Source organism: Mytilus edulis, chromosome 4 (genome assembly GCF_963676685.1).
Source record: "Mytilus edulis chromosome 4, xbMytEdul2.2, whole genome shotgun sequence".
Lineage (NCBI taxonomy): Eukaryota > Metazoa > Mollusca > Bivalvia > Mytilida > Mytilidae > Mytilus > Mytilus edulis.
Genome location: NC_092347.1, coordinates 15,761,846 through 15,787,382, shown reverse-complemented (window position 1 = coordinate 15,787,382; position 25,537 = coordinate 15,761,846). Strand labels below are relative to the sequence as shown.

The window sequence follows — 25,537 nt, the reverse complement described above, 5'->3', positions numbered from 1 at the left end:
AATATTTCTTTAAACAGGAAGTTGTTGATTGATGAATCATAAAACACATCACACAGTATAGCTGACTTTTATAAACTTTAAAAATCAAAATAGCAGAAATCCTTGTATAGTAGTTCCTCAGAAAAATGTGACGAAAATTTTCAACTTGGCTTTGTGTAAAAAAAATGATACAAGTGTTCAGTAAACAGGAAGTTGATGAGTAATGAATCTGAAAACAAATCACACAGTATAGCTGATTTATTTAAACCCTGAAACCAAATGTCAAAAATCCTTGTTATGTAGTTCCTGAGAAAGATGTGACAAAATATTCATGGGACAGGACAGACTGATGGATGGATGGAGGTAAAACAGTATACTCCCACTTTTTTAAAGCAGGGATATTACCACTTTTTTTAAGCGGGGGTATAATGAATCAAATACTCAAAGAAATAAACACTATCTCAATTCATATATTTAATCTTCATTTGATGACTCAAATGAGATTTACAATATCACAGATGCAAAATATCACAGAGAATACAAAATTAAAATATTTACCATTTGGTTAAGATTTCATTAAAAAATTAAATACACTTCAGACCAAATATTATAAAACAAACTTTCTCAATAGGAATTTACAGAAAATCTGGCACTTAACTTTACCAAAACACATTGAAATTGGTTGTATACTTCTGACAGACTTAGTCAGACACACTTACATGTTACAAGTTCACAATTTCAGATGGTCTTCAAATATCACCCTTAACATATACTTCTGGCTTGCTTAAATGGCAAAAAAACAAACTACTGGTAGTAATACATTATAGGACAAAAAAATTACATACTGTTTTTACAAATCTCATTAAATTTATGACTGACCTATAATCTATTTAAAAATATACAATCAACATTATTATATTCATCCATGAAAACAGTTCATTTAAGTACAAGTAAATTAAAAGTATTGTTGCAAAGTATGTATGTGTTAATAGTTTCCAATGTTCTGTAAACAAGCAACTAAAATTTAATCTTAGAAAAACTGAGAAAGATACTGTATATTTGTACTGTTGTAATCAATTGTAAATATCAGAAATAGCCGTTTGCAAATATTTCTCCCCTCTTTGAGACGAATGCTATTATATTTTTTACAGCTATGAGATATCCATCTGGAAATTTTGTTTACTTCTATTTTTCTCTAAATGGACAGTTGTTTACCAGAATAGATGTTGGCATTTATTCTAAATATAAGTCTCAAGAAATAATTGGAACTATTAAACAAAAAGAGTTTTTATCTGAAAAATTCCAATATTTGAATATATGACACTACCCCTCTTGAACAACACATTCCTATGTAAGGTAAACTAACACTAAATAAATGCAGGTTTAAGGTTTTTTTTTCTTTTTTAATAACAATTTTTGAGAAAACTTAACTTACAGAAAAATACCAAAGACTTCAGTACAAGGCTAGGACTATATATACACTCTTGTGCTAATAAAACGTAAACTCTTGGTATATAAAAGGAATACTTTCTTAAATGCATAAAGATCACAATAATAATCTAATCAAATGATACTTTAAACAAGAATGTGTCCTCAGTACACGAATGCCCCACTCGCACTATCATTTTCCATATTCAGTGGACCGTGAAATTGGGGTAAAAACTCTAATTTGGCATTAAAATTAGAAAATCATATCATAGGGAACATGTGTACAAAGTTTGAAGTCGATTGGACTTCCACTTCATCAAAAACTACCTTGACCAAAAACTTTAACCTGGAGCGGGACAGACGGACGGACGCACGGACGAACGGACGCACAGACCAGAAAACATAATGCCCCTCTACTATCGTAGGCGGGGCATAAAAATAGTTTTAGATCTTTCTTTTTAGTAAAATCAAATAAGATAGCAATTCCCAGTAAACATTTACACACAAAATACAAAAAGTACAATCTGCTTTTGTTACATTTATTGACCATTGAACAAACACTTAGTTTTCTTGAAGAGCTCTCATAGGGACTATATATTTTCTTATTAATCAATCATCATCTACCGGGAATGCTTCATCAGCCTGTCCTTCTGTGGCTTTAAGTTCATATGTAGGTGTTGGTTCACTTATTATGGACACAGAAGTAATTCTTTCTTCACTGGGTAGCTTCCCCAAGTATGCATTGTCTACTAGTAATAAGTCGTCAGTTAAATCTGCATACCTCTCATCAAATGCTGCAAATGTGTTCCTTGCCTCTCGATTGATTTTTTCACGTTCTTTAATGGCGTCTCTACTAAATGCCCTGATTTCTGACCCCAAACCCATGCCACTGGATTTAGATGGTGCAGTCAATGGTTTTTCTTCGACCTCTAAGAATTTGACCTTGCTTCCTGGTCTGCTGACTGGTTTTACTTCCTCTTCCGTAAGAGACTGTGATAACTGGCTACCACTGTCGGCTCGTTCAGATATCTTCTCCAACCGTGACTTAGATTCATCGTCATCTTCCTCATTTTCAGTGCGTGATTTGAGGCCGGGTGTAGTGGTTACTGTATCTGGTGTGGCAGTAGACTCCTCCCTGGATAATATTGTATCTAGCTCCTCCTCAGCAGTAGGTGTAAATACTGCTCCCTCCCTGCTGGGTACAGGTGAGGCTGGAGTTTCTGTTTCAATGACAATCTTGGGAGCCGGTGTTTCTGGTCGACTACTAGCCTGAGACATTGATCTGATTCTCTGCATGATGGGTTCTTTCTCTTTTTCATTTTCCTGTTAAAATATTTAACAAGGTTTATTCAAATGCATATTTAAGGTGGTACCTAACACTACAGGGGATAACTTTGTAAAATCAGCTGAATGTTTTAATTACGTTGCGGTGTTAAGAGAATATTAAGCTTCTCAATGATCAAAATTAGTGTTTGTCAAACTGCTATATAACCAGTGTAATTTTTCTGATAAAATGGTTGGTTCAAATTTTTCTGAAATTTTTATATTTTTGTCAAGGGTCAAAGTAAATACTTTGTCAAAATTTTATGAAAATTAAACAAGCCAAATTGATTTTAGTGAAAGTGTTAGGTACCACCTTAATATAATTTTGAAATTTCTTTATAATAATGATTAACTGATGGTTAAGGTCAGTAAACTTAAATCCAACTATCAATGCTTCTAATATTAACTTTTTAAAAGTATCTATAAAATGATTTCCAAACCAAGTTTGAAGTCTTGTAGCAAAACACCAACGTTTGGAAGGCAACATACTGCTTATAAAACAATTCCTGGTTTTCTGTATATTTTAAGTATATAATAGTGTGTGTTAATCTTCATATTTTAATTCTAACTCATGGACAAATTATTTAGGCTCAAAATAGTCTAAATATACTTTTTTAATATATGTTATAAATTGGAGTGGGTGAATTGGTAGTCTGACACCTAACTATACATGAATGGATATCAATTGGTTGAAAAATATTCAATTTAACTACAAAAATGTAAATTAAATCAATTTGAGTGGAAATAAGTTACAGATAGAGCAGATCATATTTACGGTTATGTTCTTGAAGCTTTGAAGTAAATTGTAAACTTCACTATAAAAAACTGAGTTATGTAGAGATAAAAAGTGGCTGCATAAATATGATTAAGTTTCAAGGGGAATAACTTGGTAAAATAGTTAACATATGATATATCAGCCCTTAATATATGACTGTAGGACTGTTGTATTCTAAATGACACATCACATAAAAGATTATGCCATGTACTAGACCCAAAAAATATACAAGTGAACTAATATGAAGTTGGTTGGTTGATAGATTATTTTTATACATTTTTTTTTAAATTTCTGGTTAAATAGTCATATTACAAATGCCTTTACAAGGATTCAGTAGATAAATCATTATTCTGAAAAAGTGATATAACAATATGTTCATAAATAGGCATTGATCACTTAAAATTCATACAATAAGTTATTAAATCATGAATGTTTTGATCTTCTTGTCAAGTTTTGTGTCATGGAAAATTGTTCTTACAAGACTTTTTGGTCCAAGAAAGATAACTCAATTTCATCACTGAGAAAATGTTAAGGATTAAGTCAATCAGCTGTTCGATTGAAAACGCACATATTAATAGAAGACTTATTTTCTTTTTAATATGTGAAAATTAGATTATACATGTATTACAAATTATACTTACATTCTGTAATATAAAGTTATATGAAAAATGATGATAGCTAATAGCGAAATGACAAGCTTTCCTTTTTTGTCCCGCATTTCTAAGCTTAGCATGATTATATGGGTGCTTTTTACGGAAAAAGTGCTGTGTTAAAAAAAGAAAGCAACAGTTAGTATATGTGCAAAGATTTTTGATTAGTGTATATAAAAAGATGTTAGAGTAGTATATATATTGTGTAAAACAGTATGATTATTATATGTGCAAAGAAGTATGATTATAGTATATATACAAAAAACTACTACATATTAGTAAAGCGATTAGCATATATGAACAAAGGTGTAAAATTAGTCTGCATGTACAAAGTATGATTATCATATGTGCAAAGAAGTGCAACTAGCGTATATGTGCAAAAATGTACAATTAGTATACATGCAAATTTATAAAATTATTTTATATGCAAATTTGTAAAAAGAAATTAGTATAGATATGCTTTAATAGATACACAATTAGTATATGCATATGCAAAATGAACGTTTAGTATACATATCTGAAGATGTAAGATTGTTATATTTGTGAAAAAGGTTTACAATTAGTATACAGGTAAAGAAGTACAATTCATCAATATGTAAATATGTAAGATTAGTAAATATGATGTTAAGAGGTTAAATAGTATGGTGTTTTTTTTGGATTTATTATAGGTTTGAATATGAGGAAATAGAGGCTATTCAAAACCATGACAAGAAAAGATTGTATTACTTTGGCTCAACGTATCAATTGCTAAAGATTGCATAATATTTAAATAGAGAAATACTAAACAATTCTACCTGTGAGGGTTGATGTATATTTTGGAAAATGTTAATATTAGTTATCTACAATGTTAAGTGCAGAAAGAAGCAATAGAGAATTCTGTAATGGTGTACCTTGACTTCTTTCTCAGATTCATATATCATACGAGCCAGATTTTCCTCTTTTTGTTGATCTTTTTCATTTAAGACAATTTGATTAGCAATATTGTTACGTGTACATAGTTTACGGACTTCACTTTTTATTTGTGTAACCATGTCCATATCCTCAGTAGCACTAATACCAAACATCTTCAATGTAGCTGCTATTTCACTGTAAATATAAACATTTATTTAGTTACTATAAATTGGTACAACCTGTAAACCAAATACCACACTAATGGTTCTTAACAGATAACTCACAGTAAAACCAATTCCACATTTATGGTCCATAAAAGTAAATTCACAGTCTATATATTGTACTTATATTCCTCTTCCTATCTTCATTTTACTCTCTTCACTATATTACTTGACAAAACCCTTTCAAGATGCAGTATTACACTGCCGTTTCCTATCTCTTAGACTTTTTTGTTTAGTATTTTTCAAATTTGCAGTAATTTAACCTAAAAGACTTGGTGATTGTACTTGTTTAATTTTAAGTAATTTCTTTCTATAAACAATTTGCAATTATATTTTGTTAAATGAGTCATTCTTATTTCTTTCAGTGTATTAACTAAAAAAATGCCCAATTATTCTCAATGTTTCAAAATTTTGACTACATACACCAAATGGTACTATTTTACATATAAAAAGTATCTTTGTTTTAGTGACTATTCTGAATGACTCACTCTCTGACTATTGGACTTGATTCCACTAAAAATCTTTCTTGTAGAACTTCTGCAACCTCTTCTGTTTGTAATTCTAATACAGCAATAGTATGACATGCCTCAGCCCGGACAGCTTCCTTCTCTTCATATCTGACAGCCCATAATAAACATTCGGTAATTTCTTCTGATATGACTCCAATATTGCCTAAGGCTACAAAGAAAAATATAAAAGCATTATATACATGAACAAGAATGTGTCCATAGTACAAGGATGTTCCACTCGCACTATCATTTTCTATGTTCAATGGATTGTAAAAGTGGGGTAAAAACTCTAATTTGGCATTAAAATTAGAAAGATCATATCATAGGGAACATGTGTACAAGGTTTCAGGTTGATTGCACTTAAACTTCATCAAAAACTACCTTGACTAAAAACATTAACCTGAAGTGGGACAGACGGACAAACAGAAAAACAGAAGGGCCTGTAAGTGGGGAGGCCTGTAAGTGGGGAATAAAAGAGAAATATTGCTCTGAGAGTTAGTATATATGCTGCAAAAATTCATTAATTGGGGATTAATGATTTGGAAACACTGACTTAAGTTTATATTCTAGTTAGGAAATATAATGCAATATGAAAAACATAAGGTGATGAATTTTCTACATGGAGAGACTTGGAAAACCCTTATATGGTGCTTTATCGGTCATCAAACAACACTTTATCTAGATATAAACCTCCTACATAGCAGATTCATTATAGGATTGAAACCTTCAGTAACATGTACCCTATTGTTTGATTAGTCTGGTACATTTCTTTCAAAGTGAGGATCATATTGAAAAATTTGCTATTGAAGAGTGAATATCTGCAATAGCAAAGATTTCATGAATTCTTGTGAACTGTGGGATTACCAATAACTACTTATACTGCCAGTGTGTTTTTGTAAATTCCACCTATAAATTGACTGTGTATACAATAGATCTATACAATTACTTAATGCATAAAGCCTGTTGATGTTTACAATGCACAGACTAATGTGAAGGAGCATATATAGATTTGTTGATTTTTTCTATCGCCTGCTGCAAGACAATTTATAATAAACATGATATCCTCTGAATTTGAGTTCAAAGCAATGCAGTAAAAAGGTATAACCATAAATTATACTAGACATACATTTTGTTTTCATTAAATTATAACATTCAGAGGATCAAAATAATTGGCAAGCTTAATTGATTTGTTTGTATTTAGACTGCAACAATTAAAGTTTATTTTCAGAGACAGTTTGTGTTAAGTAATTCAAAATAGCAGAATTCAATGTATGCAGTTACCGTAAACCAACTTATTCTGACGGATATTTTATCTTGCCATTAGCTTCACAGCAATTTAATAGTTTTCTTCTCATGAAAATCATGAATATAAATCGCTAGCCAACATAAGTTGGTTTACAGTAATAGAGGGAATCTTTATTATGTAACAATGCTCATGCCATAACATATAATTTTTCTTATCATTGAAAATATCACTTTAATTTCTAAAGATACAGAAGACATGTTAAAGTATATCAACGTGTAATATCATGTGTTGTACATACCCTGGAATGCCAATGCTTTAACCTTCCAGATGGGATCAAAGGTCGCTAGAAGGATCAATTTCTCTAAAACTACTTCATCTTTTAGTTCAATATTACCACATGTTATACAGACTTCTGATCGGATAGATATATAGTCATCCTCAAAACATTTCAGGAAAGTTGGTAACAACTTAGCTGTCATTATACCTACAACATAGAAAATATATAGTAAGTAAAATCTACAACATTAAAAAAGCTCCCTTTGTCAATTTATAAATCATTTGTACAGTGTATCTTATTTATAACAGATGTTTAAAAAAACAACTTTAACTTAAATTTTTCTCTTTTTCTGTAATTACTTTAATGAGCAAATGTCATGTGTCTGGTCATATAGGGATTTTTTTATATCATGCATGGATTTAGAGTCAAGTTATAAAGGACTATAATTTAAAGGAATTACTGTGGATTCATTTAATTTGATGGATATCAATTTTCATGGATTGAGGGGAAATTGCATTTTCATGATTTGTCAAAATGTGCATAAATATCAATTGAAAATTTGTTCTTCGTTGAAGGTTTTATTTTGTGGTTAACCATTACCAAAGAAATCAACAAAAATTGGTATCCCAACGAATAAAAATAATTCCACAGTGTGGAAATATTTATCAGTCTGAGAGATTTCCCCGGACACATTTGATGTCTATCCTTCATTTAAAATCTATTATTACCTAACTGTCCAATCTTGTTGACAGCCTCCAGTCTAATTTCTTCATTATCTATAGTGAGTCTTTCCTTCAGGTCGTCATGAACCTCCTTTCCATGACTAGTTTTACCGAGACACTGAGCCGCACTCTTCCTTACATCAGTGTGCCAATCATTCCACATTAAATCAGATAATTTACTTGTAATGTCCTATAAAATTAAATACATATAAACAAGCTATCTAAACTGGTTATAACATTCAGCAAGTGTTGTTATGATATGAAATGGTTTAAAAAGGGAATTTCTCTAATTTTTGTGCTATTTTCACATTTCCTGACCGTTGTGAGAAAAATATTTCTCCTCACTATTGAAAAATCTGTTCTTGGCAAATGATTGGTTGAAATTTAATTGTAACGTTGAATTTTCTTGTTTTCTTCTGAATTTTCTTATTGTGACGTCATGAAAAAAGGCGACCATGCCTGATGACTTCACATCAAAAGTGCACAAGTTTCCTCAAATCTTTGAAAAGGAAGGATAAAAATCATTAGAGAAACAGATTTCACCATTGTAACTTGTGTATTACGATATTTCTCCACACTCAACAGTTAAATTTTAATTATTTAAAAAGTTCGGCATGCCTCGCGCTTTAAATAATAAAATTTAATATATGTGTCAATGTATCTGTCCCAATTCATAGAACTTGCCAAAGGCCAAAGTCATTATTTCTTAATGTTTTTTTTTTTCTTTTGTCTAATCAGAAATTCCTGATGAAACAAGAGTTTATCTAACAGATATTTTTTTAATTTAATTGTTTTGAATTACATACAGGGGTTGATTGTTATTAAATTGATAAATAAATGTGTTCTGAGTGAAGACTCAAATAATAACAAGTGCAGATGCATTACTAGGAATTTATAATAATGTCAATAATCCATTAGCCAATATAGAACAAGACAAAACCCCACAAAAGACAACAGACAATATTAACAATTAAAGTTTTGGCAATACAACCTCTTATAAAAACAGAAAATAAATCATCATAAATTATCTGTTAATTCCTTAGAATAAAAAAAAACAAAAAACAAAGTACTTCTAAAGCTTTATACCTTATTAATTGTACCATGCAAAGTTGGTAATATTTTGCAGGCTATCACTTTGTGTCTCCAGCTTGAACTGTTTAATAATTCAGCTGTCATTCCATGTACCAATGGCTGAAAGTAGAATGCACAATCAATATGTTAAAGTTACAAAATTGTGTAATTCCCTACATTCCTATACTCACAAAGATGATATGAATGGCTTAAAAAAATGTTTTTATTGAAATGATTGATATAATATTGTTGTGACACACTATGTTGCAGAATATCTATCTGACTGAGATATAGCTTTTACAAAATGTTTACATACTCTTGCTGAACAAGATCCCTGAGTAAGTGAATTTTACTTGAATTCACATTGCTGTATCAAGTTTTGTTCTCAAATAAATTCATGGTATTTACTTTTCATTTCTATAGCAAAAGCTATAGGTGATGATCTTAGCATTGTATATATTCATTCTAATTTTTAACTTAGAATCTAAAATGACAAATATTTCAATTCAAGGATAACACATTTTTTTATTAACAAGGAATTATATCTATTTTTGTATTTCATGTTTATGCAAAATATTCTCATATTTATATACCGGTATATTTATATATGTGAACAAGAATGTGTCCATAGTACACGGATGCCCAACTCGCTATATCATTTTCTATGTTCAGTGGACTGTGAAATTGGGGTCAAAACTTAATTTGGAATTAAAATTAGATAGATCATATCATAGGGAACATGTGTACTAAGTTTCAAGTTTATGTAACTTTAACTTCATCAAAAACTACCTTGACCAAAAACTTTAACCTGAACTTTGCACTATCATTTTCTATGCTCAGTGGACCATGAAATTGGAGTCAAAACTTTAATTTGCCATTAAAATTAATAAGATCATATCATGGGGAACATGTGTACTAAGTTTCAAGTTGATTGGACTTCAACTTCATCAAAAAATACCTTGACCAAAAACTTTAACCTGAAGCGAATGGACGCAAGGACGGACGGAGGCACAGACCAGAAAACATAATGCCCCTCTACTATCGTAGGTGGGGCATAAAAATAATATTGGTTTTAACAACCTATATGATTGGTCGTTTGACTAACTTTTTATGACGTTATTTTGACAAAATATTTTTTGCTGGGACATAGCCCATATGTGCTGCTGTGGTATTACACTGTTATCAATCAGTAACAGAATATGCTAGGTTTTCTAGCAGATATTAATTACCCTAAAAATTAACTATCACTAATACAACATATATAATTTTTTTAAAAGGTTGAACATCACATAAACACGCAGTATACTAAATTTTCATATAACCCTCTCAAATTAAACTTAAACACTTACAGAGAAAATACTTAGTTTTCCAAGCAGAGAAATAGCTCTCTCATGTTTAATTGTGTCCTCTGTGGTCAGTAGCTGGTGGATTATCTCCCCTACTATCAGTGAGTTACATACACCAGAGTGAGACAGACACTGAGCTGCAGCCCATCTATCTATACGAGATTCTCCTTTCATTGCTCCATACATGATGTCTTTGGCCTGAAAATGAACACATAATAGACATATATAACGGTATCATTATTCCATTAATTTTTCAGCCCTATTATTTTCTATTGATAAATAAAATAATTATTTAGATTCCAGCTGCAATATGCAAAGTTGACCGAGTTGGCTGGAACTATTCTGTTAAGGTCCCATTTGTTATACACATATAGCTCTTTCAGAACTAATACATTACAGGCTTTCAAATGTATGGTTTTGATAATTCCTCATCAAGGTTATCCAAGAAAGGAGCTTTTGATTTACCAATTCATAAAGTGTTCTTTTCATATACCTGGTAGACTAGTTTACATGTTAAAAATCTATGTACTTATGCAAAAATCTATAAAATTGTTGACCTACATTCCCAATCTTTTAGCAGATAGTGTTTAATTTGTCTGTTACTGACACATTTGTATGCAAGTTATTAATATTATTTCCTCTGATCCTTAAAGTGACTTTTTCTTAACATTTATTTATATCGTATTTAACTATTCTTCACAGAAAATTTACTGTCAGGGTATAAGAACAATGTATAGATGTATAAACCTAAAAAATCTCAATGATTGTTTGAGAATTGAACAAATAAATGATCCATTCATTACCTTATCACATGGCCTATTCAATGAATACAGAGTTATAGCTGCAGCACACCTAACTCTATCATTAGAATCCTCCAGCAGACATTCTAATGCTACATACAACTTCTCTGGAATGTTCCGAGAGTAAGGATTGTCTAATGGTATGTCTTTAAAGGCCAGATTAAAGGGATCTTCTGTTGCAGCCTTGTATTCTGCTACTTTACTGAGTGTAGCTATAGCCTGCAGTCTGACATGTGACTGGATGTCGCCCATGTCTCGAATCAAGTCGTCTGGAGTACTGTCCAGTAACTGTCCACTCAGGTGATACCTCTGTCTCCATTCATCAACTTAAATTATATCATCCAGTATAAACATATAAAAATACATCAAATGAATATTTGTATTCAGACAAATTCAACACAGCCTAATACCAATGTCAATTAGGGGACTATATAGTTTAATTCAATTTAAGTTTACGATTGCATGCCTAAAAATACATCAAATGAGAATATTTGTATTGTGAAAAATTCAACACAGCTTAATACCAATGTCAATTTGGGGACTATATAGTTTAATTCAATTAAAGTTTACGCTTGCATGCCTAAACAGCAAATTCTATCATTTTTTTAGCACAACTTATTAATTTCACATCTATTGCAAGTATTTTCTAATTGTTACAGACTTATAATTAACAATTGATTCTATTGTGATATCACAGTTTGTTTTCATAAATAACAGACCTCTTAAACTATGGGTTAATTAAGTGGTAAAAAGTTATCAAAGGAAGGTGTCATGCTTTTCTTCACCAAATGGCAAAATATACTGCGTTTTTTGAGGCAAATGTTTTAGAATATCTTTCCTATCAAAACATGAAAGTCAACATTCTAATATGTCTTTTCTTAAATTAAGTAGAAAATAAAGCTTATTGAATCCATAAGTAGAAAATAAAGCTTATTGAATCCATAATTAGCTTATGTGGTGAACAAATTTATATATTTTGTGTATTGATATATTTTAGTTTAGATTTCTGAAAAATTTCTCTTGAAGCTGAATGATTAAGATTCAAGCAGATACATTGTATATGTGTTTGCATTTATAATTGTAAATACAACCATCAAAAAATTTGCCATCATTCCTCAGATAGAAGACGAAAGCTACAATTCATACAAACAACAAGCTCCGTAGATAAATAGTCATGCAAAAATACAAAAATAAACAGTAAAATAGAAAAGCGTCTGTAGAGTGAAAAGATATTTCATTCTGACAAGATAACTGAATAGCAGCCACAAAAGTAGCTCATTCTAACAGTAACTTAAAAAGTTGCCAATAAAACAGTAACAAATTAGCAACTGTGTCAGTAAGATATATCCACAAGAATGGCATCAAAACAATATTTTACCAGACTTTTTCCTTTCTGGTGGTTTGTACATGATATTGTCAGAGTCTGAAATTTCTGGAAATTCTTATGAAATGCAAAAATGTTAAATGCTATATGTATACAACAGAAACAAGCAATGATTATCATAAATATTTTAATGAATCATAAAAGTTCTCAGTTTCAGTTTTATATAGAGATTAAAGTTAATACCTCATTTGAATCATGATCAAGTATTGAATTTAATAATATGCAGAGCTCATCATCATCATCCATTTTTTTTTTTTTTGAATTTAAGCACTTTTTTGTTTTTTCAATTTTTCTAAATTAGTACTTATTTCTTATAGTAATAACAATACACTATCTACGACTATCTAACACCAAGTTCTATATAAAACTAATAATTTCTTTAAATTAACAGGTGGTGCGTGACTACTTACTGACTTGAACTAAGGAAGCATTCTGCTTAGTCAGACGTCTAGTGGAAGGATCAGGAGACCTGTGAAATTCTGGATCAAATCCTGGTGGTATCATAGATGTGGCTTCTCCATCCTATTGAGAAAAGCAGTTACTCTTTATAGTCAAAATGCACAGACTGTGAAAATATTTGTCACATAGTTTTTGTACACATAGAATAACTGTGTAAAACAGTATTGGGTGTTCTTAATTTACAATATGCAGATGACACAGAGATATAACCATCATGCCTCATATGTTATTTGAAAGTAATATGCAATTGTTAAAATAAGAATAACAAAACTTTAACTATATAAGCTATGGGGTGGGGGTAAACCAAATAATTGGCATTGAAATGAGATGTACCAATTCTAATTACAAACTGAACAGGAGTTTAGAACACAAAAAAACTCAGTTCAATTACTTCAACCAGCCCAAAGATAGAGTAAATGACTCAGTTTGACTTTAATAAACACAGAATTTTGATATTATATTTTATATCATATGATAGTTTTTCATACAATTTCATTTGATGTTTTATGCAAAGAAGCCTATGTCTGGTTTCTCCAAATATTTCTAATTTCTTTTACTCTAGATCTGTTTTCTTCATTTATAAACTATTATATCCAAAAAATAAATACAACATTATAGCAAAATTAAATTAATGGTTACTGACTGTTGGTTCTGGTAAAGCTTTCCAACGTTTGAATCCTTTTTCTACCCTCTTCATTCTAGGTGTAGGTGAGGGAGACTGGGTTCTGTATGTCTCCTTTTCTTCCATTGGATACCACCCGTCTGCAGGTTTTGGTCGATCAGTCTTGTAGAACTTTTTGTAATGGCTTGTTGATGACATGACTATTTTCTCTTTATCTTTGGAGTAAACCTGCTCAGCACCTATAATAAATCAATTTTCTGTAAAGTTTTCTGAAATTGCATTTTATAATTCATATAAACTATAGAACTGATTTTTTTTATTTATTGACAAATTCTAAAATCTAGGACAACTCTTTTTTTAGGACCTTAAGGGCATACGATACAGTTACAGGGGAGGTAATGACGTTGCTAACGTAAAATGTTATTTTCGCGACGTCAAACTATGACATATCGGGAAAAGACGCATTTTTCGACTATTTTTTATCATTCAAACTGATTTAATTTGAAAACGAGTGCATGGACCCCTATTTTTTCAAACGACATTTTGTTTCATTTTGCAGGGAGATTATGTGGACTAAAATTTATAAAACTGTAAATAGAGGAATTTTTTTAATTTTGATAAATATACAGCAAAAAAATACGATTTTTTCTTAATTCATGACCATTTGATAAATATGAGTTATTTCTGAATAAAAAATGCATATTTTTTAAGGATACTTATAAAATACAAAAATTAAAAGTTATCTAACAAAAAACAATTTGTGTTTATCTTTTAAAACAAAAAAGTTATGGCTTTTTTTCGAAAGAGAAAATACGGCCACAAATCCGAATTTTGAGCAAATATACAAAATTTCGACCTCATTTAACTCAAAAAGTAGCACATGAAAAATATATTTTTTATTACGTATTTGATTTAAGCAGGCAAAAACTAGCCTATATGGAAATTTTCATCAAACTGTAAATACAGGATCAAAACTGTATTGTATGCCCTTGAATAAACTTTAACCCTACCCCATGAAAGAGGGGGGTAGGAGGGGACCTGATACAAAAATCCCGGGCTTAAAAACATGAAATCCTGAGGTCCCGAATTTTAAAAAAAAATCAATCCCGACATCATGAATCGAAAAAAAGAATTCCTGGATCCCTAAAGGGTCAATCACAAAATCCCGAGCTTAAAAACACCCGATCCCAGAGTGCTGATAAAGGTTCTACCCCCTCCTGAAAGACCATGCAAATAATCTTTAGTTATATGTTTAATTTTATGTCATGCTTTAAGTGTTAATCTGGCTTAGAATCAGTCAGTGGTGAAAACATGAAATACCAAAACTGACTCAGGTTAACATTAAATCAAGTTCAATCCTATTTGGTGCTCAAACATCACATTCTTTTCCTTTTAGATTGAATTTGGTAGAAATTAACAATTAAGGGGAGGAAACTCCATCATTTGCTTTCATTCTTACCAAAACTCATTTAAAGATTTCTTGAATTACATTATCTATTAGAGATAAAAACCTTCCATTTATAAATCAATAGCTATTTTTGCATTTAAAAAAAATATTTTAATTTAGGTTGCTGTGTTGTTTTAGACTATATATTTGAATACTTGTTGAAATGTCCAAAGTTGCTTATAGAAGTCCAAACTGTAAGAACATTTCTTTACATCTGTAATATCACTGATTTAATTTATGTCTAAATTTTGGATTCACATATTTATTAAGAAAGACTATTCGAGATATGTATGTGACTTGAGTGTTGTGTTCTAATATCTGAAATACTTTTTGAATATGTTGTTGCCTCAGGCTGTCTTATGGGTTGTCTTAGTCTCAGATTGTTTTTCTAGATGTTTTAAGATTATTAAAGGATTGTATAATTTATATCATGACTTTATGGAAAGATGTTAGCCAACCTTCCACGGAGAGTACACTGTGTTGTAGTGGTCAGCACATCAGATTCACAAAATTTCAGCGACACCATTTGCGAGTATGGTCTTGAGAAAGGATGATAGTCTGTCGGAAGGGGATGATAAATGGCTGGACCTTGTTAAGAGAAAACAATATCTCTGTCACTTAAAAGACAACCTTTTGAAAAAGAGAAAGCTAATGCCGCTACAAGGCAGCACTTGCCACTGCAAAGTGGAAAGGGATTAATATAAGTTGTAATAACTTGTTTTCCAATCCACTATAAATAAATATGTTTAAACTAGCATTCCATTTTTTTTCCTGCATAATTTCCTTCTGACTTTTAGATTGTATATACATTGTATATTGTACAACTCCTGATTGTATACTAACCTGTCAGCCATTCCTGTATAAATCTGTTGTCTGACTCATACAGTTTATCTCCCACTTTAGGATTGACATGGTCCCTAATTGTTGGAGGTGGTGAGGCTTTGTATTCAGGGATTTCAATATCAGCTGTTCTATTTATAACACCTTAAACATAAAAGTACAAAATGAGAATCATCGGAATCTTGACTGCATGTTAGAAATAATTACTTACTCAATCAAATAAGTGAATGTATATATATGTAAAGTATAAAAAAAAAATAATGAATATATATATGTAAAACTTTGCATTGAATTACTAATGGTTTCTCCATGAAATAAAATGAATTAGTGAGAGAAATGTAACCGTAACCAAGACCCCAAAACTCTGACAGAAGACGTTAATGTAATGTAATAATGAAATGTAATGGCTTACTATTGGAAAATAATCTGTATGAAATAATTATCCTGCTACTTATTTTAAGCTTCATAAATTCAAATCTGACCCAATATGTTTCTAAAAACTTCAAAAGTTATTTTTCAAACACCTACAACACCATTGGTTAAAAAGTTCACCAAAACCAAGTCTTAACTCTTTATAAATGAGTTATTGTTCCTGCAAATAATTACAACATTATTAAGAAGCATAATCATGCGCTTATCAAACAGTTTAATTTATTTTAGGTATTATTTTTCAATTCTACATGAACATTTGTATTACTAAATCTTATTCACATCGTCATTTTCTAGATTAAAAGATGACTTGTTAACACTGCTACCCTCTAGTGTAAATGAAGGACTATAAGGCAAAGTTCAATATACAAATTAACGCAACAATGAACCAGAATGGTTTAAAATCTGCCATAAAACCGAAATATAAACTAAATCTGAACGGTCTATATTCATAAAAAGTTGTGATTAACCACTGTTTCATTAAAATTACTAATATGTGAAAAAAAATTGTTTACCCGGTAATCCTTTAAACTCAAAGCTTGAAAAAATAGAAGTCATCTGATGATTTTTTCATGGAAAATTAAGGGGAGATAATAGAGTACAATAGAGATGAGATAAATGGTTCATGACTTTGCCCATCTATCGTAGAAAGTGATGAAATATAGTGTGAGCATGTGAAAAGACGAATAGTCCCTCACAACCTTCTAGTCCCTCAAATACATGGTATATTAGTTGACATATAGTCCAATCTATATACTAACCACCAGCTTGCCTGTACACTAAATATAATATAAAATAAGCAATCATTCCTGGAAACTTGAAAATAAATTCAAACCCTTAATATGTTACAATAAATGAGATATGTTCTAAAACCAAATAATCGCTAAACTACCAAATAAGATTGTTGTCACCAGACACCTACTTTTGTACTACAGTTATATATCATTAAACAACATATCTATAGTCAGGGAATGCATAATACTAAATAAACATATAAATACATAGGAACACAACTACATTTGCTATGTTTGGACTCAGCAATCACCATTAGATATAAATCAACTAAAAATGGTACTGACATAAAAACTAAAAGATTCATTCATTCAACAATGGCATAGTCAAATTGACAACTTATCCAGAGGAGAATTTTATGGACTTTTTAAAACAATCTTTGGCTTAGAAAACTATCTTTTAAAATTAACACCATTCGAACGTAAGTATATTTCAAAATTAAGATGCTGCAATGTAAAAATTCCAGTAGAGCTGGGAAGATGGTATAACATTCCAAAAGAAGAGAGGACATGTAATTTGTGTTTAACTGCAATTTGCAATGAATACCATTATTTATTTGAATGCAACTCTATATTAGTAAAACATATCAGAAATCAGCATATTCCAGAGTACTATGTGAAATATCTGTGTGAAGCAAAAATGAAAGGACTACTGTCATTGACTAATATTAACGTACTTAAAAATGTGTCTTTATTCATTTCAAAGTTAACTAAAATATTATAATATTAAAATACTATAATGTAAAGTAAAGTAACATTCTATATATTACATTTCTTCTAAGTTGTTTTATTTATTTATTTAATTGTATGTGATTGTATTTTGTATTTTTTGTAATTTACCTCTTGTTTCACATGTCAATGTGACGGAGTGTTTTTGAAATAAAAGCATATTGTATATTGTATTGCTACACACACTACAGAATAAAAGATGATCTCAATAAGTCTTTGGGATTTTTGTTGTTGTATTACTGTCTCATTGGTGGTTTATATTAATTTGTACTTCCTATGTGTTAGACTATAATATGAAACTGTGCACTTAAAACTGATTTTTTTTTAACTTTTAAAAAATTTGACTTATATCATTGATTTGGATACCTTGTTAATGTTCTGAAATTAACTATCTAGCAAAACAGATTCATTTTGTTTTCATCTTTTCAGTGATAAAGCATGAGGTAAAAATAAGCCTGAACTAACTAAAGATATATATTCTGGCAACACATCTGTCTTGGGCCATGGTGAAATATATTTTTAGTTTGCTGTAACTCAACTCCAAATTCTGAAAGGTTGCATGATTATTCTTATATGTTTTCGAATAAATATTGAAAGGATTTTTTAATACAATGTTCTTGTTAAATTTTTTCAAAATGTCACGAGAATAGGTAATTTTTGTAACAGCAAACAAAAAACAAATTTAGTTGGCTTGTATAGGTATCATAACGTGTATTTATCTTAAATAAAGGGATAAAAGCACAAAAATAAAAAAATAAACATGCTGAACAATCATACACAATGGATAATAGGTGCACATTCATACCTATTCCAAGTGATTCTGTGTTGAAACAAATATCATTAAATGTATGTGAAAGCAATTATTGTGCTACAATATGGATTCACTTGATATGTCACTCAAACACACATTTGTTAATGAGAAAATTAGTTTTTGTTCAAATAAATGAACAATTTAGACTCTTCATAATTAAAACGCAAATTATATTCCTTAATGTTAAACATATAAAGGACTAGAAGCTTTGTACATAAGGGCAAATTTTTCACAACAGGGATCATTTGAACACATTAATTACCCCTGGCAGCTATTTGTAAATGAAGCACAATTAAATGTCAAATTATCTTTTAACTTCACATTTCTGCAGAATATTGAAAAGAAATGAAAATGGCAATAGTCCAGGAAAAGTATATTACTAACATTTCCCCCAAAAATGAAGAATTGAAGATAATATAACTTTTAATATGAAATTAAAATCACAATGTTAACAAATTTTCTATAAGCCAAATAACACATGCTTTAAAAAAAATATTAAGGGGCTGTCAGGCCTATAAGAATTTAACCTACAGGCCAATAGAGAGATTTTGAGACTTTTGTCCCATAATTAAATTCTACAATGCTAATTTCTGCACTACCTCATTAATACTGGTACCCCGGTATATAAAATTAAAATCTCAGCATGAAAGCTGTAGCAGTCAATTTCAGTCCCCGAAAACAGTTATAGGCTACTTCAAATAGCAGTGGATTACAAACATTTCTTCTGAATAACAGTAAAGTTCATAACAGCCTTAAAAAATAAAGTTCTAGTAGTTTAAAATTTGAATGTAAAATTGTGTAAACCTCAAACCCTCTAAAAGTCAACAGATTTTAAAATAATTTTACATCCCTATTATACTAGTTCAATGTCATATGATAGAACAAAGTAATCAAAGGCACCGGCACCCGCAAAGTGGAAAGGGATTAATATAAGTTGCAAAACTTGTTTCCCAATCCACTATAAATAAATATGTTTAAACTAAAAGGGCTGATAGAGATGGTAGTGGACCTTCACTTATGAATAGGCTTGGCTGTTTCTGTGAGTGTGATCTCATTTTATCTTTTAGTATGCATATTGAAATGCTAGCACACTTTTTATAATTATACAGAATTTGAACTGACTGGCAGTAAAGAACCAATAATTTCTTCCATGCATTTTTTTCAAAACAATCAAGTTTTTGATTTAACTTTGATAAAAAACATACCTGCTTCCTCTTTTTCCCTTTCTTTGATAACTCTTCTAAGACCTATGGGCTGTCTGTAAAATGGAGCTTTGTTATCATCAGAATAGGGATCATTGGCCTCTCTTTCAACTTCCTGCATGTTGTATACACGTTGTAGTACTCTAAAAAAAAAAACATAATCATTATACATGTGAAGAAAAGTCAAAAATACATCATACAAAACATTAAAAAAGCTATTTTATTGTTAGAAATTTGTTCAGGTTAGCACTTATCACTGGTTTTCTTTTGAGATAATTACATTGTAAGTCACAAAATCAGTTTATCATGATCAAGATTGCAATATGTATATATTACCTTCACTTTGCAATAAGAAAGCTACATGTGGCTTATTAAACTTACGAAGCTTCTTTTTTCTTCCATTTCTTTTTAGGTTTACTTTCTTTTTCTTTTTCCCTCTCCTTTTTTTCCAATTCTTCATGTACATCCAGCAAGTCATTTTCATCTAAGAAGAAGTTATTTAGATCAGCCTTTCCATACTGAGCTTCCAACAATTTGGATAATCTTTCTTTCCTTTCTGGATCAGCTATACCTTCATGCACAAGTTTTTGGGCTATATTTTTACTTAATTTTGACAAGACATAGGCATCCCAATCATCTTCTTTCTTTTCCTCTGGAACTACATGTCTTCCTTTACTCACTCTAGATATCACTGATTTTGTAGAAGGTTTAGGTTTTGGTTGTAGTTTGACCTCTTTTTTGTCTGGTTGCGCCTCTTCCTTTTTTGGTAGCTCCCAATGAGTAGGAGGAGGTACATATCTAACAGAACTTGGTTGTGGAGGCTGTAATTGAGGTTCTGTGATAAAGAAACTCTGTTTGACCTCAAGCTCTTCCTCTTCTTCAGGAATAGCCTCAGCTTTTCTTTTCTCTTCATCAATGGCAGCTCTCTGGATAGCATCGTCATGCATTTGTTTGGCTTTCTCCATAATCTTTCTCTTGAGAGGTTTTAAATGAGATTTTGTAGATTTTGTTAGGTTACATGGCATGTGTCTATTATCAGTACCTCTTGAATCATGTCTACCGGGTGGAATTTTAGCTTTTCCTGGAGGTTCAACAATACCATCCAATGACAAAGCCTCAAACAAGTACTTCTCATCATATGGTAACATATGGAAACATCTGTCTTTAACAACATCCTCGCCAAAATGTAAATCAGAACTAATTTTCTTTAAATATCTTCTATCTACAGGTTCTGGCTGACTAAAAGAACGAAACACTATTGAAGTCTGAGCTTGTTTCTTGGGAGGTAACTGCAAGCTCAATTGTGAATCCTCTGCTCCCAACTGAGGAATTTTAACTCTTGCTGCACAGCTAAATAATGCAGGAGTTCTTAATTTCTCAGATCTGTCAAAGGTGCCACTGAGGCTTGAAGCATCAGCAAACGTTGCCATCTCTTCTTATTGTATCTGTAAAAGAAAGTACAATGTAACATTTCAAGTACTATAAATTCAGAAATTATTGCGTGCATTTATTATTGCGATTTTGTCATTTTAGACTAAAATGTGATTTTTTTAAGTTTGCCATGTTGAGAAAAATCCTGTCTAAACATCAACCCAACAATGTTAGATCTGTAAATTTGCTTTCGCAAATTTTTGGTTCTTCCCTCGCCGGGATTCAAACCCATGCTACTGTGATATCGTGACACTAAATTGCCTTCACTGCAGCCGTCCCGCTAGACCACACGACCACCTGGGCTCTCAAAAAAAGAGCTTTCGCTGGCCGTGTGTTACCTTTCCTCGTCAGTTTTAATCTAGCAGCGTACTACAGTACATGATATTTAGGTGTCAGACCACCAATTACTCCCTCCAATTTAGAACGTATGTAAAAGTAGTCCTACTTTGACACAAAATAGTGCTTTTGATGTCATTGTTTACTTAAACTAACGAACAAATTTGCAGAAATGAAACTTTTGGAGAAAGGGAAATATATTTAGACCATTTTGAGCCAAAATTCACTTGTCTATGAGTTTGCATTAAAAATTCAGGATTAATGCGCTACATAGTACACTAATTTAAGATTTCCAGAAAACCGGGAGTTATTTTGGTAGTACCTGTCTTTTCAAAATCAGAAATTTGTTACAAGACTTTAAACATTGGTTGAAAATTGGCATGTAGGAAGGTGATACATGTACAATTCAGGATATACCTGGTTTACTTGAAGTTAAACTTAAGGTAAAATATTTAGAAAGCTGTGAAAATTGCAAAATTTGGTTGAACAGATAGGGATTTTTAATTGGTGGTCTGACACCTTTAAAAGGCATGAAGATGTTATTGTTACAGATCAGCTAAATTATCTATAGTAAGGATCCTACAAATTAATGTAATATACAGTCACAGAAAATAATTATATTTATAAGTACGTCTGAGTCAGTGACAACTCTACAACAGATATATCCATCGGATCGCCATCAATGATGGTGATACATGGCTGTGTACATAATGTATATACAACTCGTCTAAACATCAACCCAACAATGTTAGATCTGTAAATTTGCTTTTGCAAATTTTTAGTTCTTTCCTCGCCAGGATTCGAACCCATGCTACTGTGATATCGTGACACCAAATCGCCGTCCCGCTAGACCACACGACCACCTGGGCTCTCAAAAAAAGAGCTTTCGCTGGCCGTGTGTTACCTTTCCTCGTCAGTTTTAATCTAGCGGCGTACTACAGTACATGATATATAAGGCATGAAGATTTTATTGTTACAGATCAGCTAAATTATCTATAGTAAAGTCAGGAATCTGATGTTCAGTAGTTGTCGTTTGTTGATGTGGTTCATAAGCATTTTTCGTTTTTACATAGAATGATAGATTAGACTGTTGGTTTCCAAATTGAATGGTTGTAGTGTATTTTGCTGTTTGGTAAGAGCCAAGGCTCTGTGTTGAAGACCGTACTTTGACCTATAATGGTTAAATTTTATAAATTGGAACATGGATGGTGGGTTGTCTCATTTGCACTCGTACATCTTCTTATATATATATATACATGAAATTTAAATTTTGTTAACAATTTTTGGTAAAAAAAAAAATATCTGTACTAACATGATTAAAGTCTGTAGATTTTCAACAAAAATCTTGGTTTTATTTGCAAAAAAATCCCCCTTTTCTATGAACTGCGATGCAACAATAAATAATCATGCATTGCAAGATGTTTCCCATTGGTATACAATGTATACATATAAATTGGCCCATCTCTATTATATATTATCTTTGCTGTTTTGATACTATTTCAGTTTGAAATTTTCGTAACTAGTATGGCTACAGAAGGGGTAATAAACCTTAAGTTATCCTGTCGCAATACGTTTTAATAATAATAAGAAACTTTTGTGGAACATATCTTTTCATTTATAGACTTTAATAATTTGCAATTTGCTATTTCACTTTTATAAACAAAAAAATTGCAATCTGCTAGTCCCCTTCGATAAACAAAATTATCCCTGTCCTTTTCGGCTCTTTTCTATAAATTGTTGTTCTTTTCTGTAAGACATCGGACCCATAAAAAGAAGTATTATCTTTGTCAGAAAGTTTTCTATGTCTTTCAGCTTAATTAATACATGTATGTGGGTACACACAGGCTTTGCCTTTAAGATATGGTCACAGGGACACAGCTTGATTTGGAAAAGAGATTATCTAAATGAATTATAGTTATCCCGTACCATTGTTAACTCATACAAACATCAACTGGTACCATTAAAAAAACCTCGTACCACTGCTAACTCGTACCTACTTATATTATTTAAATGCAATTAAATGGTGTTTAATAATGAATATATACTTTACTTTCACTCAATACCTCTTAAGTCTGTGAAATGTATATAATTTGAAAGTACAATGACCAATTTGTCATTTGGATAGAAAATACCTTGGCAGATGTACATGTAGATTATTAAAGTTAGTATTATCAGTTTTACCCCAAGAAAATATAAATTTTTCATGAATAAATCTCTGCAGTTAATCAAAATAATTTCTGGATTAAAACTAGTTTGAAAGATCAGTTTAAAAAAACATTTGCTCTTTTTGTGTAAGTTTTCATTAAAATCCAGTATAAATTCAAGTAATTCAACTTTATTTTTATTAAGTTTTCAAAAAAAAAAACAAATAACATTCGTATTTTTTTTTAATATATTTAAATGGTACGAGTTTACAGTGGTACGAGTTCTGAATTGTACGACTTCCCAGTGGTACGAGTTAACTTTTTTGGTACGAGTTAACGTGGAACGAGTTTTCGGTGGTACGAGTTTACTTGCTTCCATCTAAATTATATCAAAAAAACAATACTGAATACAGATTAGGGTTACTTCAATATTTTTGTAGGTCTGTGCATTAATTTGCATATATAAAATAAAGTGCTGGTTTACAGCGTTGTAGTCTACAAGACGATTAGTAAATGGTCAACACGTCAATAAACATGCAGTGGACTCGCTAGAGTGGTTATAAACTTTGTTTACGTTTTTCCCCCGTTTATTTATAGTCTCAACATACATGCCCCTTTGAATGATAACTATGTTGGGTCACGCTGCCGTTTACAAATGTGCATTATACACTGAAGATCAGCTACATTTTAATATTCTTTTTAGTTCAAGCTTTTTGAGTTTACGTCCGTTACCAGGTTGACATCTTAGTCTTTTAAATGTTTGAATTGTCTATTATAATAAACGGAACTTGTCGGTGGTGTTCAGATTCCGGATTTCATTGCAACAAAGGAGTAGGTTCAGTAAGACCCCTTTTTGGCCCCAAAATATAGCAGTTTTACAAAATTGTTAAAATGTAAACCTTAAGTTATTTATTGGTCAGTAGAATGTTTCTGCTACATAAATATGGGCTGTTTTTGACAATACAATGCAGATCATTAAGTCATGCTAAATTACTGAAATCCTCATAATTCTAGCATTTTAGGACATTTTAGTTAAATTTTAGACGGTTTTCGTGTAAAACGAAACTGGTCGCATTCGTGTTCATCCTTAATATTGAAATGTAAGTTGTATTAAATTTTTATGATAATACATAACATATATAAAGGTTGAGGATGAACACGGATGCGGCCACTTTCATTTTCACCAAAAACCATTTTTCAGCATATTAGGTAGATTTTTCACATTTGAGCTTGAATCGGATCGTTTTTAATGACTAAATCTGTTAAAATCTTTCACATATTCTAATTAATTCAAATAAAATAGACACTTAAGTGTTTAAAAAGTGGTCAAAACCTTTCGTCAGCTGAACCTGAAATTTGAGGCCAAAATCGGTCCTTACCGGACCTACTCCTTTAAGGACGTTCGCTTCTCTGTTTCAAAACAACAAGCTTTTAAAAGACTATTAATTGATAGTGCATGAATAAAGGGATTAAAAAAGCAGGGGTAAAAATGAAGGTCCGTCTGCTTGTTTTTGAGATATAAGTAAATAGAAATTTGGCGGGAAATGATTCTCTCTAGACTGTTCATACTATTAACATTGACACCTTTTTTCTTTTAAAAACTATGAAAAAATAATGATTTTATAACGATTTTTATATCTTTTTTTAATTATATGTTATAAAATTGTTTTCTTC

At 31.0% G+C, this 25,537-nt stretch overlaps 1 protein-coding gene across 9 annotated transcripts; it reads right to left on the bottom strand.

Annotated features, from left to right (window-relative positions):
* Window positions 1–440: 440 nt before the first annotated feature.
* LOC139519075 (HEAT repeat-containing protein 4-like) lies at window positions 441–24,612 on the bottom strand. 9 transcript variants are annotated; one of them, XM_071310855.1, is made up of 17 exons: window positions 24,472–24,612; window positions 20,334–21,397; window positions 19,956–20,095; window positions 18,745–18,759; window positions 15,994–16,134; window positions 13,725–13,942; window positions 13,033–13,144; window positions 12,617–12,679; window positions 11,242–11,564; window positions 10,442–10,636; window positions 9,108–9,212; window positions 8,028–8,211; window positions 7,321–7,506; window positions 5,756–5,945; window positions 5,046–5,241; window positions 4,147–4,269; window positions 441–2,730 (listed from the first exon to the last, which is right to left on the bottom strand). In XM_071310855.1, the coding sequence occupies exons 2-17, from the start codon at window positions 21,380–21,382 to the stop codon at window positions 2,017–2,019; spliced, it is 3,954 nt and encodes a 1,317-aa protein (XP_071166956.1). In that variant the 5' UTR covers window positions 21,383–21,397; window positions 24,472–24,612; the 3' UTR covers window positions 441–2,016. The 9 variants fall into 9 exon arrangements, with proteins under 9 accessions (XP_071166956.1, XP_071166954.1, XP_071166955.1 ...); XM_071310853.1 differs by lacking the exon at window positions 18,745–18,759 and adding an exon at window positions 17,181–17,198; XM_071310854.1 differs by lacking the exon at window positions 18,745–18,759 and adding an exon at window positions 17,181–17,198 and having other exon boundaries at window positions 24,476–24,612.
* Between the last annotated feature and the right edge of the window lie 925 nt (window positions 24,613–25,537).